The sequence below is a fragment of the Agelaius tricolor genome, unplaced genomic scaffold (genome assembly GCF_023055355.1).
Source record: "Agelaius tricolor isolate 1412-34295 unplaced genomic scaffold, bAgeTri1.0.p SCAF_3, whole genome shotgun sequence".
Lineage (NCBI taxonomy): Eukaryota > Metazoa > Chordata > Aves > Passeriformes > Icteridae > Agelaius > Agelaius tricolor.
This window is the reverse complement of record NW_027269263.1, coordinates 57,749,887-57,767,892: the sequence shown is the minus strand read 5'-3', so window position 1 is coordinate 57,767,892 and position 18,006 is coordinate 57,749,887. Positions and strand designations below refer to the sequence as shown.

Here is an 18,006-nt window from a genome sequence, read left to right as displayed (position 1 = left end):
CCTTTTTCCATGCGTCTTTATGCTACCACTCTCCCATGTAACAAGTGATAAGACAAGAGAAAGTGGCCTGAAGTTGTGTCGAGAGGTTTAGATTAGATATCAAAAACATTTCTTCACCAAAAAAATTCTCAAGCACTGGAACAAGCTCCCCAGGGGAAATGTTGAGTCACCATCCCTGGAGGCATCTAAAAGATGTGTAGATGTGGAATTTAAGGACATGGTTTAGTGATGGATTTGGCAAGACTGGATTAACACCTGGACTCTTAAAAAGGTCTTATAGGTCTTTTTCATCCTAAATAATTTTTTTATGATTCATATAGAATATGATAAACTGGTTGTGAAACTACTCCAAGTGAAAACTCTAAAAATTCTCCTAAAAATACTAAGTTAAAGCTTGGAAAAGCTGTGAAGCTTCCAGCTGGATCAACCCAGCCATTTGGCTTATATACCACTAGGTGCTGGAAAAGAAACCTAAAGTCAGCAAGAATTTAGCTGCAGCATAATGCTTGCATTAAGAAGGATCAATTAAGAAATTTTTCATTTGTTCCCAAAAAACCCCCATGCCACTGAAAGTTAAAACTGAAAAATGAGCACAACTTTTTCAAGCATTGTTTGTCCAAGCCCTTTCACCCCCAGCTTCCTGACCAACCACCCTCCCCTTGATCACAAGGCACTACAATTGCTTCTCAAGATCTAGCTTAGGTGAAGAAATACCAACATGAACGCTTAAGTAATGTCAAAGTTACAAATGATGAGTGGTTTATTCTGGCACCATATTCAGAATCACATCATTGCAAATACAGAATGAAATGTCTGAGTGATTATGAACTCTGTAGTGGTTTAACCCCAGGCAGCAGATACTGATCTTACAGCCCCTGCTCACTCACCTCCCACAGCTGTGAGACATGGGAGACAACAGGAAAAGCAAGGAAATGCAGGGGTCCAGTTAAACAGTTTAGTCAGTGAAGACAAAACTGAAGAAGAAAAATCACCAAGTGTTGTTCTCCACCACTCACCAACTGCCACAAGCAGACTGATGCCCAGCAGTCCCAAGCAACAGGCACCTTCCAGCCACCCCATCAGTCCTCTCAGGGTTTTTTTGATGTCCTACAGCACAGAATATCCTCACAGTCACTTGGGACCAGCTGTCCCAACCATGTCCCCTCCCAGCTTCTTGCCCACCCCAGCCCACTCACCAGGGGGGTCCTGGAAGCCTTGACACTCTGCCTGTGATGCTCAGCAATAGCCAAAACAGCAGTGTGTTACTAACAGTTTTAGTCACAAACCCAAAGCACAGTCCACAAAGAAAATTAACCCATCCAGACCCAGTATAAGCAGGAAATAAATCCATGTTGGTGATCAAAGGGGAAGATTTACTCTCTTTTCCCTTCTTTCCTGAGAGCATTAGGTCCTCTGAAGATGAACAGGGAGCCAGCCTAGGCTGACTGATCTGAATTTAATCTAGGAATTACCTAAAAAATTTTCTGTTTTATAAAATAATAAAAAATAAATAAAGACATAGGCCATAAATACTAATGCCTGGCCAGAAAGAACAAGAGAGTTTGAAAGATGAAGCAGCTGTGGGCAAGTGAAAAGCAACTCTTATCTCTTCCATGAACTGTGTTGTAGCACCCTAAACTCCAGGGTTAGAGAAGAGGGTCATGCTTGAACTGCATTACCTCAGATTAGGCTAAAGGCTTAGAAAAGCATGAATAAAAAGGTGGGGTAATTCTTAGTGAGGAGCTAATTTTCACTCACTCCCAACTTAGACTGCTACTAAATAATAGTGTGGAAACAACAAAACCTCCTATTGATGTTTGACTGATGACAAACCTAAAATTAATCCCAAAAAAGACACCAACCAAATAAATATAACCTATGGCATATTAGATAACAGCAACATTTTCCCTTCCTTTTACTGTCAGTATCCTTTGGCTGGTTTGTTCACAGGAAGAGAAATAGATTGCTCTATGTATTTCTAAACTCACAAAAACAATATTGGTGTACTAAAACCAGTGCTTATCAAATTCTATATTAAATTATGCACTGACTGCTAATAGAGTACTACACATATGAAGTATTTTATATATACACACATAGATATATATATATACACACACCTTCTATAAAACAATCTTCCCAGATGCAATTTCACAGCTTACAGTGTGAGGAGCTTTTTAGAATTTTACAGACTTGCTCAAAACTGGAACAATTTAAATCCATAATAAAAGGAGAAATCAAGGACATGCTGCTCTTCCAGCATGTGGTCAGGAATGAACACACACAAATCACCAAATACATGCAGTAAAATGCCATGGACAGGTAAAAGAGATAGAAACATAACAAATACAACATCCTAACTTCTTTCTTCTCATGTAGCTTACATTTGAAGTATGTCACCTAAAAGCACACAAAAGGAGACTGTGTCATTCTCTTGCACCACTGTAATGGAAAATTGCCACAGTAAAACCACCACTGAATCCACAATTAGTAAAATTGAGAATTATCTGCTTCTGTGACTCGCACAGCCTCAACTGATTTTTTTAATGCAATAGCAAATGTTTTGACAGAAATGTCTTGGTGTCTGACAAGAATCTGGAGACTAAATGCAAAAATACATATATATATAAATACCAAACATACATTTCAGCAATATCATCCTACAAGTGGAAACATTTTAGACGCTATATGTTAAAGATTTTGTGTTTGAATAAGTCACAAAGTGGAGGGAACAATCCAGAGAAACCATGCATGTCAAGAGAGGAATTTAAAAAATGTAAACTGGGGCACATAACAACTGAATTCCTATTTTTAATATAGTAGGGTGTGGGCTGTCGTGGGGTTTAGGCAGAGGAGGGCTTTTTTCTTATTTGAAACTTCTTCATTTTCCTGCTAGGATTTTAAGATTTAAATTTATTTCAGTTTTTCACCTTTAAAACAAAAAATTCTGGGAAGAGTCTTCAGAGAAAAAAATAACCAACAACAATCAAACAAAATTATCCACCAACTGAACTCAATTTCAAGAAGCCCACGAAGTCCCACCAAAGACCAACAACAAAACCCAAAAACATTACACCACCTAAGAATATGCAAGGACATTGAGGGTCTTGCTAGAGAAGTGCACAAGCAATGCACTCACACACTGGTATCTCAGAACAGAAAAATCTCATTTCAGAGTCAAGGTTAATCTCAAACGCTGCAGCCATGAAGAGGCCATTACCTTGGTACATTTCAATCAAGTGCCCAAACAGTTTTCTGTTCCTTGCCAATTTCATTCAAATCCTTAAATGCCTCCTTATAGTTCCAGTTTCAAATGGGAGCCAACACTGAACAAATACTCATCAAAATTGCTCTGATTTTACAAATACTCCTTAATCTATCTGTTTGGCTGCTTTTTACTATTAAACCACATGTACTTCATACTCCTTCCTTCACCTTTTTTTCCCTTTTTTTTAGGTCAGGGTTTTGGTATCAGAATGGGATGTCTTGACAGTTCTGGCATCACTCAATTGTCATTAAAAACCTAAATTCAAAAAATAGTTTTTTCCAATTGGAAGTTTCTGGAAACACAATCTCAAGATTTGATCAGCTTAAAAGCAAGAAGCAAATTCTATTGAAAACAAAGTTCTGCTGAAAACTACTGAAACACAACTGAAAAGACATAGTTCCAATATAAAAGAATTCTGTCTAGAACTCAGGAGAATAACATATGGAAATAAATACTGCACAAATCTTTAATGATAAGGAAATGAAGCATTAAATTATTTGAGATTTTCTTTTAAAAATATTTTCAGCAATTCCCCTCAAATACTAAAGGAACTAATGATTTCAAGCAGGATATCACAAATTATTAAAGAGCTAAACAGCAAAAACCTCTCTGAAATTCAAAGAAATGTTAAAGAGCTAAACAAGGAGAACAGCAAGGAGAAGATAATATTAGAAGAGGCTAAAAGGGAAGAGGAATGACAAGCTCTGTGTGCAGAACCTGAAAAAGTGAGGACAACCCCTCAAAAAGCCACACCACAAACATGAACTACCATTATTATCACAGGTCTTCCTCTAAAATACTTATTCATTAATATTTGACTACTCAGTGGCCATCACAGCTAACATGGCAACATGAATTTACTCCAAACCGCGAACAAAATCAACAAAAATTGTTTCTCTGAAGATGCAATTGCCTGTTGTTATGGAATAGGGCTGATTGTGTAGACCCACAGTCATCCTTGAGCTAACTTTGACACATTTAAACAATATAATTTGCCAACTCAGTAATAAAACCAATCCCTCAAGAGTATTTAAGTAGTTCTGCTGGATTAATGAACCAAACTGAACTCACCCGTTCAAGAAGCACCAAGTCTTGGCACTAGAACACTCAACTGGGAGGAAAGAAGGAATGAGGACATTTTCTTTTGGCAGAAAATCTTCTTTCGATTGGCTCTGGCCATTTGTCTAATTGCACACTGTACAGTTAGAGTGACCTCTCCTAAAGTGAACAGGCTGAATGATGTGCATCCTCTCATACCTACAGCACAAAGGCAGTAAGATAAGACAAAGCTCTAATAAATCAATGAGAACTGCAAGCTGTGTGGTGCAGTTGACACAAGGAAGGAAGTGATGCCATCCAGAGCTGGGAAGATGGGCCCTGTGAACCTCATGAAGTTCAACAAGGCCACGTGCAAGGCCCTGCATTGTCTCCTTTGGGACAATCCCAAGCACAAATGCAGCATGGAGAGTCAACTGAGAGCAGCCCTGGGCAGAAAGACTGGGAGGTGCTGCTGGATGAGAGGCTGAACACGACCCAGCAATGTGCACTCACAGCCCAGAAAGCCAAATGGACCTTGGGCTGCCCCCCCAGCAGTGTGGGCAGCAGGGCAGGGGAGGGCATCCTGTCCCTCTGCTCTGCTGAGACCCCACCTGTGCTGCTGCAGCCAGCCTGGGGTCCCAGCACAGGAAGAGCATCAACCTGCTGGAGCAAGTCCAGAGGAAGGCCATGAAGATGATGAGAGGGCTGAAGCACCTCTCCTATGAAGACAGGCTCTTCACAGACAGATTGGGGTTGTTCAGCCTGGGGAAGAGGCTCCAGGGACATCTTAGAGCAACCTTCAAGTACCTAAAGGGGACTGCAAGAGAACTGGAGAGGGACAGTGTACAAGGGCATGTACTGACAGAGCAGGTGGAATGGCTTCAAATTGGAAGAGGGCAAGTTTAGCTGTTACAAAGAATTTCTGGGCTGTGAGGGTGCTGAGGCACTGGAACAGGTTGCCCAGCAAAGCTATGGATGGCCCATCCCTGGAAGTGTTCAAAGCCAGGCTGGATGGAGCTCAGAGCAACCTGGTCTAGTGGAAGGTGTCCTGTCCCTGCTCATGGCAGCTGATTGGAACTAGATGGTCCCTGGGGTCCCTCCCAAAGCAAACCACTCCATGATTCTAATTCAAAACAACAAGTTCTTCACATCTGGAAGACAGTAGCATATCATCTTAAAGAAATAAGTGTCAACAGAACACAGAGGAGCTAGAGACTATTTAGCCTAATTCCAATTCACAGAAAAAAACCACTTAGCTGGATAATTGACACAAATATCATCTACCTAGAAAATAAGATAGTAAGAATTAATAAACACGGTCATGTAAAAAAAATTGAAAACAATCAAGTCAAACTAACCTTTGTTACTGTGACTGGATAGGCTTGTTCAGAGGACCAGTAGACATCTTAACATTTGACATTTCCACTATATTCTACAAACTGCTATAGAAACATGGTCTAATAGGAGCAAACTGTGGGCAGTTTAGTCAGTGCTCACATAACCTATCTCATTTTGAGGCAGGCAGCAAGGATCCTTCCTTTGAAGGCAATGTATCCTCATAAAACCCACAGGCATTGCAACACTGTCCTAGTCACAGGAAAGGATCAAAATTAACAAAGCTTGAAACTGGAGAGGGGGTCTGAATGCAAAGGATGTAATTCAGTTTAAACAAAAGCAAGAACTACACGCACGCACGTATTTAATGAACTGTGTGAACCTGAAATGGGGAGCGACTCAATTAGAAGCTGCTGCTACAGCAGATCACAAACTGCTCTTAAAAAGGAAAAAATAGACACAAGAGCAATAATTTGCAAGACACTTGTAGCAATCTTCTCGTAGTCTTTGACATCAATACACCAGGCAGACACTGTCGATTTTTAGTATCATATATTAAGAAAAAAATATGGATGACTGAATTGAACATAAGGAGAGATCACTAAGAGTAATAAGGGTATAAAACATGCAATCACAGACTAAAATAACTCAAATTACTTGATCTAGGGAGAGGGGGGAAAAGAAGCTATTAAGCAATCTTCAAATATAGAGAAAGCTGAATGAAAAGGATAAATTGTTTGCCTTCTCCACTAAAGATCAGAATAAAAGGACTAGAGGTCAAACAAGGAAAAAATGACTTTACAAAGGATTTCTTTGTAAAGAGTGGAATCACCTTGAGATCTCCCACAAACACATCAGACAAGGACTTGTCAAATACAGCTTTAAAACAATCCATCTTGTTTGGCAGCAGAGGAATTGTCTGGTACTGTGCAGCATTTTATTTCATCTGTACTAAGAAGTTGCCTCCAATGCAAGACAGTAAAATCAATGCGCTCAGCATTGTTAAACATCAGCTGTGAGCTTTGGGGTTTCAGCATAGCAATAAAAACTTACACTTGCCCAGCACAAGGAAAAAAATTAAAAGTTCAAAATATTAACATTTGTCTCAACAGCACTAAATAGCTTAAGTGAAGTGATGTAAGCTGCAAGTAGGTGGCAAAAGCTGATTATTTACGTTCTTGAAAATCCTCCTAAGAACCTGATGAGATCCATGGCTATCGGGTAACTGATGCAGCTGTTGCCATCTACACAAATACAGAGCCCAGGCAAGATGGAGCTACAAGACAATTTTTCACCACCTGAAGGACTGACTTCATGGCTACAAGGATATCCAGACTAATTTCATTTTGCCCAGTTACAGAAACTGTCTGACTAAGCCTTGCAGTGAGTCAGTGAGTTCAGAAAGAGCTGTTACACTAATGCAAAAAAATTTTAAGGAGTACTCAGGCATAGGCCCAAGCTGGATGATGAAAAACTCCCCATTTCCTCTCCCTGCAAAATTTAAAAGCTAACTCTCATTAGAAAGAGCCGGTTCCAAATTCCTCTCTGCTGCAAGTATTCTCACAAATCTGTGTCCCTTATCTTCTAACAAGTCAAATTACATTACTCCTATCTGACATAGGTGTATTGGGAAGCAAGCTGAAAGGAGTTAGTTTTCAACTCAACAATTGTGAAAACTAAGTAAATTACTTGAGTGATGCAGACTTTCCAGGTAAACTTAGGAGGACCCCAATTTGACCTCAGCAACAGAATTTACTGTGCAATCAGACTCTTGTCACAGAATTTGATGACTTAGAAATATGCATTACTTAAAACCAAAAAATCACAAACCCACATCTGTCACAAAACAGGAGGTGGAAAATTGAGTAGTAACAAAAGGATCAACTTGAAAAACAAAAATTGATAAAACACTCTATAACACTTTCCATTTCAGGCTTGGCTCAACCTTCATTCTCCTTTTTATAACACTTTTCTTGATCTTTTAAAATACTTACATTTGTCAGATTGATTACATGTGCTACATGTAATCTGAGAAACCACCAAAGAACCTCTTGTACCAAAGTGAGCTTCATTTCAATGTTTTAGTTAAAATTACCAAAGGAATACTCAAGTTTCTTAAAGCTGATGACGTCCAAGACACATACTCAAAGCAGATTTGATAAAATCAACTTCCTACTTAGATCTCAGAAAACAAATCCTTCCTCAACTAAGGCTGTACAACAGCTGCCCAGGACAAGGAACACCACAGCACAAAGCTGGGGAAATGTAGGAACAGAAAACCAAATATATTTAAAGTTTCATCAAAATATACTGCAACAAGATATTAGAATTCCTTTAAAAGATTCACAAAGAACTTAGATAGGATAATGTTCTCAGTCTGCACAAAAATGTAACATGTCAAAAAGGAGAATACAAAGCTAACAAAACACTTTAACTGTAGCAGACCACATAAAAAAAACAAAATAAACAGCCAAAGTAAAAGAGAAATAAGAAAACCATAAGGAAAATTAGAATCAATAACTAGGCAACCAAGATACTGATTTAAATATTCCAGGAGGAAACAAGAATGCTGCACAGAAGACAAAGTCTGATGTTTGCCTGTACACGTTATTTTACACCCTCTACCCCTTAGTTAGCAAAACTACGAGGAGCCAAGCCTTTTCTATCAAGCAACCAAACTGAGAAGTGATAAAATGCCATGAAAACTAAGGAAAAAAATGAGGGAACACAAAGGAGAAGAAGATACCAGAACTAAACCTCCAGCCAAGTAAAATACAGTTTAGACCATGGAGCTGAGCAGCTGAATGCTGTAATAACACAGTTCAGCTTCTTTCATCTACCACAGCCTCTCTCTGTTCCTCCTTCACTTACACAAAAATGGGGAATTAGGACTTCAACCCCAAAGAACACAGGACTGGTTTAACTAAAGATGTTGATGTTACCATTGTAATACCAATTTAATCTATCCTTCTAGTAAAATAATTCTATGATAAGTCACAACAATAAAATTTGGGCTTTTGTTAACTATTTCTTTCGGGCAGGCACTAGCACAAAGCTATGCCTGTGTTAATGCAACCCAAGAGAAACAGCTGGATTTAAGGAACATACTTACAAGGACAAATCCAGCTTTCCTTATCTAAAATGGCCAAAGAGCAGCTCTGGAGAGCTGCCCATTATGTGTTCTGTGATTTTTATTATTAGTGTTTCAGTTTACATACTCAAGAGAAACAGTGACTGTAGTCCACACCATATTCATATTCCATGGCAGTAGATATTTTCTCAGCCAGCACTGCAAATGTTCTCTTGCAACAACATTTTAGTTCTGCATATCCTTGTGCATAACACACCTGAAATTTGTCAACACATGCAGGTGTTCTATGCAAATGTCTATGCAGCCAAAGGGAAAAAATAGGCACGGTTTTCATGAAAGAGATGACAGTGTAACTTACACTTGAACTCTAATCGTCTCAAAAGTGAAGATTAAATAGTTTAAAGCTGATCCATACAACATCTAAGTTCACAAACATGAGAGTTGAAAGGGTAATTGTGAGATAAAGTTGATATAAATAACAGGACTGAGTTTCTGCATAAATTGTTTCATAATCACTGTAGGGGCTTTTTGCAATATCCTCATCACCAAGGTGAAAATTGGACAGATTTTTTTTCCTGAAAACCAGTGTTATAAATTATTTCTGTGCAACAGAAAAGTATTTTCTACAGCAAGTTAATAAGCACAGAGGTGATGCTTAATCAGCAGCTGTTGTTAAGAGAGTATACAGTCATTTCTTTCAAAAAAAATTGAAATAAAAGAATATTCAAAAGCTGCCAGTCATTCTACCATTTAAATGAAGAGCTTTCCAGAGAATCCAGCCAAGTGAGGAGAAATGCAAAGGGATAAGGACCAAATCCACAGCCACAATAACCCCAAGTTCTTCTTTGAGGATGGATTTAAAAAACCCAAACTACAAATGCAGCTAATATAACCTTGCTCTATGCAGGTTTTTATGTATAACACTGTATTAAGGCATTTCAGTTTTATGACAATACAGACATACTACTGTTCAGAAACCAGAAAGCCACAGCTAAACCATTTTAACCCTCCAAAACTCATGGTTAATCTTCAGCTACAGAAACAAATCCAAAGAAACCTACACACACAAGCATGCAAACACTTGCCCTCCCACCAAAATCCAATCTGATGTCTCAGTGAACAATTTTATGTCTCTTCTCATCTTCAATAATGCAGAACTGACTTATTAAAGAAATCCCTTGTTTCTAGTCTTCTGTGTCATCCACATAGCAGAGCTAATAGCAACTACTCTAAAAATAAACCCGTTCACAGTTGTTTGAAACCATTATATGACTTTAGAAAGTAAAATGCATAACCTCTTACCTGAGCATGAAAATTTGACATAGTCGTTGTCTCTATATCTTTCTTTCCCAAAATCTCCATTTTCACTGGTGAATTGGGAAAATTAAACGAAAAGTAGTCTAAAAAGTCAGGTAAATAAGTAGCTGCCCCATGAACAATACCCATTACATAGTAAGCTGCACAGTTTTCATTTTCACTAAAAACCAGACCCACAAACTCTTCTGCAAATCTCTCCATCTCCACAGGAGACAAGTGGGAGAGTTCATTACTGTAGGCATGGATAACTGATGCACCTCCGTTAGGCTGGTGCTCAATATGAATCAGCTGTTTGAACTCCAATGTGTCCAACCTTTTGAGTTTATTTTGAACCCGTGGCTCCTTTAACGAGACAAATGGAAACTCACTGTTCTCTGGTATCTTGGACTCACAGTCCTTCTTGGGATCCATATTTTTCCCATTGAAATCCTTAAGATGATCATCTATGATGCCTTTGGCTTCCTGATCCTCCATGTCAGAAACCAATCCTGAGCAGATGGTCTGAATAGATTTGCTGTACATTTTTGGACGCTTCCTCTTCTCATTCTCTTTATGTTTCTTTTTCTTTTTCTTCTTAACTTTTTTAATCTGTAGCTCTTCTGCATTGGTTTTTGGTTTCTCCTTCCCACCTGTTGAGAGTTTAAAAAAAAGATCTTGTAAGGAAATTTTTATACAAAATAAATATTTAATGATTGGGATTCAAAGTCACTAAAACCCTCACCATGGCACACAAAGGCCAGAGACCAAAAGCAAGGGTCACAATGTGTATGTTACCAAAAGTGAGCAGGGCAAGAGACACCTGCCATGTGCAATTGATAAATAAGCTGAGACAAAAAGGGAAAGACATCACAATAACCCAAGTTTCCCAAGGCTGCTTTCATGATGAGTTGCAGTCCATCACTGCCTTTAGCTTGTCACAGCAGTTGCTGTCCCATGAAGTCCAGAGACAGCACAGGACAGCTGTCCAGACAAGGGGCCTACAAACCATCCATGGATATCAACAGCAGCAGCAAACTGCCCATGAGATGCCACTGCCAGAACTGACCTTGTCTGATGGGCTTCTTCACATGGCCACTCTTTCACAACTAGGTAAACTTTGTTGAAGAACATGAGGGTTCTTCTAAAAACTCATCCCATACATATTATAACATAAATAAAATTAAAAGACGCATTAAAGAAAATGCTTACAAAAAAGAAACTAGCTTCAAGTTCTCTTAATATACAAGCTGACATGAAAACAAACTGTCCTAAATGTCCAAAATGTCCTAAAGGCAGAAATTAGTCATTTGGGGATAGCACATTCAAGTGATTCCCAAGGTAAATGTTCTCACTTGTTTTAAAAACTGAGGGGTTTTTTTGCAAGTAATAGAAGTGGTAGCCAAAAAACTTCTAGCACTACACTGCACTAAGATCAAGCGGTCAAAATGATTTAGCACATCGTAAAACAAAGTTAGTGGGTATGTTTCAGCACAAAATTATACTCACAGCAGCAATTCAAAACCAGCATGTTCAAACACAGAAGCTTTTAAGTTTAAAAATTGTTTACTTCACTGCAAGACTAAGTAATATGAAATCTGCAAGAGTTAAGTTAGCCAGATTCTATTACAATGTTGCAGTAGATTGTTTTCAGCTTGCCATCCTGCATCCAAGTAACTGAACAAGAGTCCTCTAAGAAAAAAAACAACTGAGACCACAACCGTTGGTGTATGGAATCACAGATTGCTGCTGATGATTAAGAGGTTGGACATGGAAGATGCAGATACTGGAAAGGAGAACAAGCAATTGAGACGCTCACGTCTGAGTCTCCTGATGTTTGTGATAGCAGCTAAATACTTCTGGGATTCTTGAAGTGGAGGCAGATTTAGTTATCTCCCTGGATTCTGTTTTGTCACAGAGAGGAGAATGAGAAGTGCCCTGAGGTCACCTCATTTCTTATTTAGTCCAAACAAGGAAATGGATTCTAGGATTTCTTAACCTAATCTACACAGTTAATAACTACAAAGACTCCCTTCACTCAGAATCAGATTGAACACTGCACACTCTCTGAACACAATTTCACTTTTAGCTAAGTTCAACTGCCAAAAGTTCAACTGCCAGTATCTTCATGGAAGTCTGTCCTTTCTTAGGCTAAATTTAATGTAAACCCAGCACCAAACCTCAGCAACAGGACTGCTTCATCTGGTAGATGCAATATTCACCACTTCTTTGTTAATATCCTCTTTCTGTCAGAGTCTTTAAGTCCAGTGGGCATGAAAAGACCAGGAAGAGCAGCAACAGGTGTTCAGCAACCAAGTACCTCAACCTCAGAGGAATCCTAAAAATGGTTCATTCAGGGTGCCAGAGTCCTTGTGTGTAATGTGATACCAATCAAAAATCACCTACTGCTACATTCTGGGTATCGTATTGGGGTCATTATGGCACCAGCTCCAGGCAGTGGGAAATAAAGAAATGGTTTATGACAGGGGGAAGTTACATACTGCAGGCTTTGAAATCTCAATACAAATCTCAAAATACAGACTCAGACATTTTTTCCCCTCCTCCTGACTGCAGGAATACACAACTGCAAAAAAGCATCGGGGTATATGGGTATTGCAAACTCTTAATAATGCTTTGATGTAGGCATTTTAAAATTGTTTCACTCTAAAGATGAAATTTTTTTGCTATGCTGATGGATATAACAAAGAAGTCAATCATTCTGCAGATATTATATTAGTTTGAGTATACAAACTATGAAATTATAGCACCAAATGCTGCAAGGTGATGCAGGGGGAAGCAGGAGTTACCTGCCAACCCACTTCACTTGCTTTTAAATGGAGATCAGATTTTTGTTGAAACTAGTCACTCATATCTGGGACATTCTGTATGGCAGAAAAGGATGGAAATTTGTATTTACTGGGGTTCAATCAGAGAAATATAAACGGCAACAAACTTCAAAGCAAGAAGCTATTTGCTGCAGTGAGAGCCAAATTGCTCTCTCCCACTTGAGCACGTTTGTTATCACCAAAGAAAATCCTAAGACAAACGAAGATCAGCATCTCTATGTTCTTGCTGAGCATCCAGCTATTAAATTATATCATTACTAGCTGAAATGTAAAGTACTTATATAATACATGGGTATGAATTTGTATCTGTGCAAAACAACAAAAACTACTGACTTCCATTCCTAAAGTACAAGAAGGAAGATTATCTGATTTCCCCTTTCAACCTGTACCATTCCTTTTGGTCTTCTGAGAAGTTTTACTAACAATTTCATTCAACTGCTCCTGTAGTATCTGGTGGCAGTTTCTTTAATCCCTCAATCTATTTCAAGGATGCAGCTATGCAATAAAATTTTAAAAAACTAACCAAACAAACAATTCCACTATTAAACAATAAATCAGGCTTCCTTAGAGAGGTGGTCAATGCCCCGAGGCAGGCAGTGTTTAAGAGGCATTTGGACAATGCCCTTAACAACAGGTTAAACTCTTGGTCAGCCCTGAGGTGGTCGGGCAGTTGAACTGGATGGTCACTGTAGGCCCCTTCCAACTGAAATAATTGATTTTTTCTAATCATCAGCGAGCAGCACTCAGAAGAGCACAGCCATGGTCTTGAAAGCAGTGGTGCCTTTAGGACAGAAACAACATCGATGGAATGTAAATCAGTCTCAAATTATGCAAAGTTCTTGTGAGCATATCCAAAAAGGGTTTGTCTTCAAACCCAGTTGTAAAAGTACTTCTTATTTAGCTTGGTATACGTCTATGGAAGCACTTAAAACCTTAGAAGGAATTACACTAAGACATTTTTTAATGAAGAACATTTATCATTCCCTCTGTTTCCACACCATCTCTATGAAACCTTCTGAAGAGATAAAAGTTTTTAACCAGAGGGTTAAAATTATTCCTTTTTGGGCATAGAGAAAAATTTTCCTCTCAGCTTTAATACATTGATTTTAATACAGACTGGTTTTACTTCTGAACACAAGATAAAAGGGTTATGCCATTTACATATATATCAATTATTACAATTTATCATTGCACACTTTCTCAAATTACACCAAGTTCCAAAATGATGCACACAATTTGGAACAAAATGAAAATTTGCCCATAGACCCTCATTTCTGTGTGCAACTCTTCCACAGAACTTTTTGGATCTCTCTATTTAAGAGAGATGGAACTGAGATCAGTTTTAATTCTGAAACACTTGGAAAGCAAGAGAGCAACAATCACTGAAAGAACAAAAGGCTGTGTAACAAAAAAAACCAACCGAAGATCTATGATGGAAGGTAGCAGGGCCCCCTGAACTGCTACTTGCAACTAAAAGAGAGAAAAATGCTAAGTGTCTATCCTTGGGAGACAAAACATCAATCCAGCCTTCGATGTCTGAACTACTGATCCCACTGATGCAGAAAAAAGCCTTAAAACACAGAAATCAGAAGATAAAGAAGATTCCAAATGGGCTTTTTTCAAAACATTACTAGAATTAAACACTTTGAAAGAAATTGCATACCATCAAGAGTAAAACTTAGATCTCTAAAACCACTTCAAGCAGGAATTAGGTAAAACAACTTCAAAAACTGCTTAGTTGTTTTGAGCCTTTTTAAAATTCACACGAGCTTTTGCTACTGCATACACAAGTTCTGTCAAAAACTCCACTTCCCCACAAGCAGCAAATGACATACATACAGAAAATTACTTGTATAGATACTTCATACACCCCACATTGCAAAAAAAAAAAAAAATTAAAATCAAATTGTATATTGGAAGACTGAAACAATGTGGCACCCTTAATTATTCAGCTTTCAAATGGGTATGACACAGCTGAGCAATGTGTAAGCTCACTGCCAGAGGATCCAACCCCCACTCTCCTCTGCCACTGCTCCTGGCACAGGGTCCTGCAGCACTGCTGCTCATCAGCTGCACAGCAACTCAATGGCTCAGCAGAACGCTGCTCACTCTGCTGCTGCATCAGTGAACTGGCTCTGGTCAGACAGCAACTAAAGCACTCAGGCCACTGAGAGAAGGACACAGGGGGTACCAGCAGGGTTCTCCTCCTCAGGGCAGCAAACCACCCTGTCTGCTCAGCTACACCTTCTCCATCCACGCCAGCACTGAACAAAGCTGAATTTTTACAGGTTAAAAAAGTCCCACCACCTCACCCAACAGCACATTTATGAGAAGGATCAGTTTCCTAGGAAACCTTAATAGAAATTTTTGTAACCTGAACACTTGGAACTTTTAAATTTAACAAAGAATTATAAAATTTACCTTTTAAAGGTAGCATTTTAGTTCATTTATCTGTAATACAGGTCAGACTACAATTTCCTCCATCCATCCTCTTACAATGAGTGTGGGTGGTGCTTGGTCTCCACACTGCTTTGACACCTGCATTACCCAGATTTAGAATATTTATGTTCAACTATTCTAGTGTACAGACAGTTCTCCTGAGGAATACAAATACAAAATGAAAAACTGATTTCTAGAAGTAAATAGTACTTCTCAGTAAAGCTTGAATAGAATGTGACAGATAGAGAAGGAAGCACATTTCTAGCCTAAGGCTTCTGCTCTGATGAATTTCAAAGATCCACTCTGAAGTAGATGTTTAAAGCTGCTCAGAAGCTGCAAATAGTTAAGAGCAAAAAGAGTTAGCTTGCTGGAATACTGGAATTGCTATCAGCAATGTTCAATAAATAATTTCTTCTTTTTTGTCTTCTGTATTAGCTGTAGAGAGGAGCAGAAACACACTCAGTCACTTCTCTGCTGCATATATCAAAGTACTTTAAAGTAAAATGAGCTGCCTCTTCCAAAACCAATAACACTGCTTTGACACTTCACTAATGGACACCAAAAAAGAAAAGCAGCTTTCCACATCTCTCTAGGGCAGTAATCAAGCTGCTCCAGACAGGAAGAACTTCATGAAAACATAAATAAGCAATCCAAAAGTTTATTTAAAGATCCCAACACAAGGGTGAGATATCCAACCTACTTTGTTTTAAGTCAGATTTGGGAACAGCAGTGCAGTACTTGATGCAAGCTAACTGGATTCACCTCTCACTGCTGAGGCACACACTGGCAACCCAAAACTTTCAAGACAGGTGTTTCAGAGCGTCTTCACCAGCACACACACTACAGGAGTGTACATAGGTACATATACATACGACTCTTGGAATCATATTTCACACATTTTGAGATGTGGCATGTTTGTCTCTATGTGTCCTGAGATCCATTTAGACACAACAGGCACTGAACCTATAAACACAAAGCTTTTTCCACCACATGGTTTGGAAACACAAGACAGAAGTTAACAATTTTCAGTCGTATTGAAAACATTTCATTGAATGTAACTCACTGCCCTAGGACCCCAAGAATGAGAAATAACAGGGACAGGGGGTGAAAAACTCTCAGCATTCACATTTACAGGAACTTTCCCCTCTGACCTGTTGTTAAAAAGTAGACTGAGTTCACACTTTACTGGACTATAAAAAAAGCAAAGAATAGCTTCTGCTCTTATTTGGCTTAGCAGTATCTGCACAAGGATAGAGCTACAAAATTTGCACTGTATCAATTAAGAAATCAGAAGAATGGAAGTTATGTTCATTCTGTTCATTCATGCACACACTCAGCAGTATCAGAACTAATGCTAAGTAACTTTTAGCCATCTTCTAGGCACCAAACCTTACATACCATAAATAGAAAAATAATTCTCACATGCACACATCTATAGGACTGGTAGATCTTTCAAGTTAACTCAGCACGCCTTATTTTTTATGGTGCCATAATATACCTGTCACTGTTAGTGACATGGGACTTACTACACTAAGGATTGACATTCAAAACTGTTCAAATTTTCTGCAAATAAGCCAATGCTCTGTTATTACAAGATGACACATACTTGTAATTAAAACTGATGCTAGACAGCCTAATATCTGGTTTATCTGTCTAATTACAGACACCTTCCAAATGTAAGTTTTTGCAAGAAGTCAGACATTACCTGAAATTTATTTTATGTTGTGTTTTGTCCGTTTGTTGTGCTTGATCATTTGATCTGAAATTTTAAATAAGGAGAGACCATGAAGTCAAATACTTTATTCAGTTGTTTCAACCAGAGCAGGTGTTTCTCAACTTCAAGGTCACAGCCAGAATTATTAGAGGGGGACTTAAGACATGTCAAAACAAAAGCCAAAAATTAGTAACACTTAACTCTTTATTTCCCACAGTTTTCTAGCTGACAGCTAAGTGGCAGGAAGGCACAAACATTTCTAACAGCAGCCAGTAATTTAAATTGGTTTTCACTTCCTTACTTTAGGAGAGCCTAGCCACCAAAATTTAACATTTTCATTTCGATGTACCAGAGGTCTTTGCTTCAACCTCCAGATCCCCAGCTCCAGCAGAAAGCTTTCCAGCACAGCTCTCCCTCCAGTCACCACTTGCTCCATCTCATTTGACATCTTGTGTTTTACCCTCTAGTCATATATTTTATTGGTAAAAGTTGGTAAGTTGGTGCATAAGGACTGTGAAGCAAACTCAGTATAAGACAAATCAGTGTGGTGGACTGTGTGCCCTGCACTCTTACCTCAGTCTTACTCATTCCCTCAACTAAAGTGCACTGCATACAAATACTTGAATATTTCCCCTAAAGATACATGAAGACTCATGTCTCATGTTCAATATACTGATTTTATAATTACTCATGTAAAAAACCCATCTATAAAAAATTTTAAAGGGTCATAAAAATGTACAATTAAATGTCATTTCTTCCAGAAGAATAATTTTAAGTCTTTAGAAAACAATTTGGATTTACGTATGTTCTTACCAGCAAATAAAATGTTCATTTTCTGTTCTTTCCTGAATTTTGGCATTCAATAAAGCAAGGCATTTAATCTTGCAGAAACACATACTAAGAATTTCTCCTACTGCAATTTTAGCAGTTTCTGTGCTCAGATATAAATAATCAGGAAAACAAGACTGATTTTTTTCTAAAA

The 18,006-nt window shown here is 38.5% G+C and overlaps 1 protein-coding gene across 2 annotated transcripts in view; it reads right to left on the bottom strand.

The window, feature by feature from the left end:
• Positions 1-18,006, bottom strand: part of RSBN1L (round spermatid basic protein 1 like) — a 47,067-nt gene that overhangs the window by 14,116 nt on the left and 14,945 nt on the right. Inside the window, exons 3-4 of one of the 2 annotated variants that reach the window (XM_071423990.1) lie at positions 10,418-10,678; positions 10,035-10,099 (exon numbers count right to left, since the gene is read on the bottom strand). In XM_071423990.1, coding sequence (XP_071280091.1) covers positions 10,035-10,099; positions 10,418-10,678 — 326 coding nt within the window. Of the gene's footprint in view, positions 1-10,034; positions 10,679-18,006 lie in introns of both variants that reach the window. The other variant, XM_071423989.1, reaches the window with a different exon arrangement.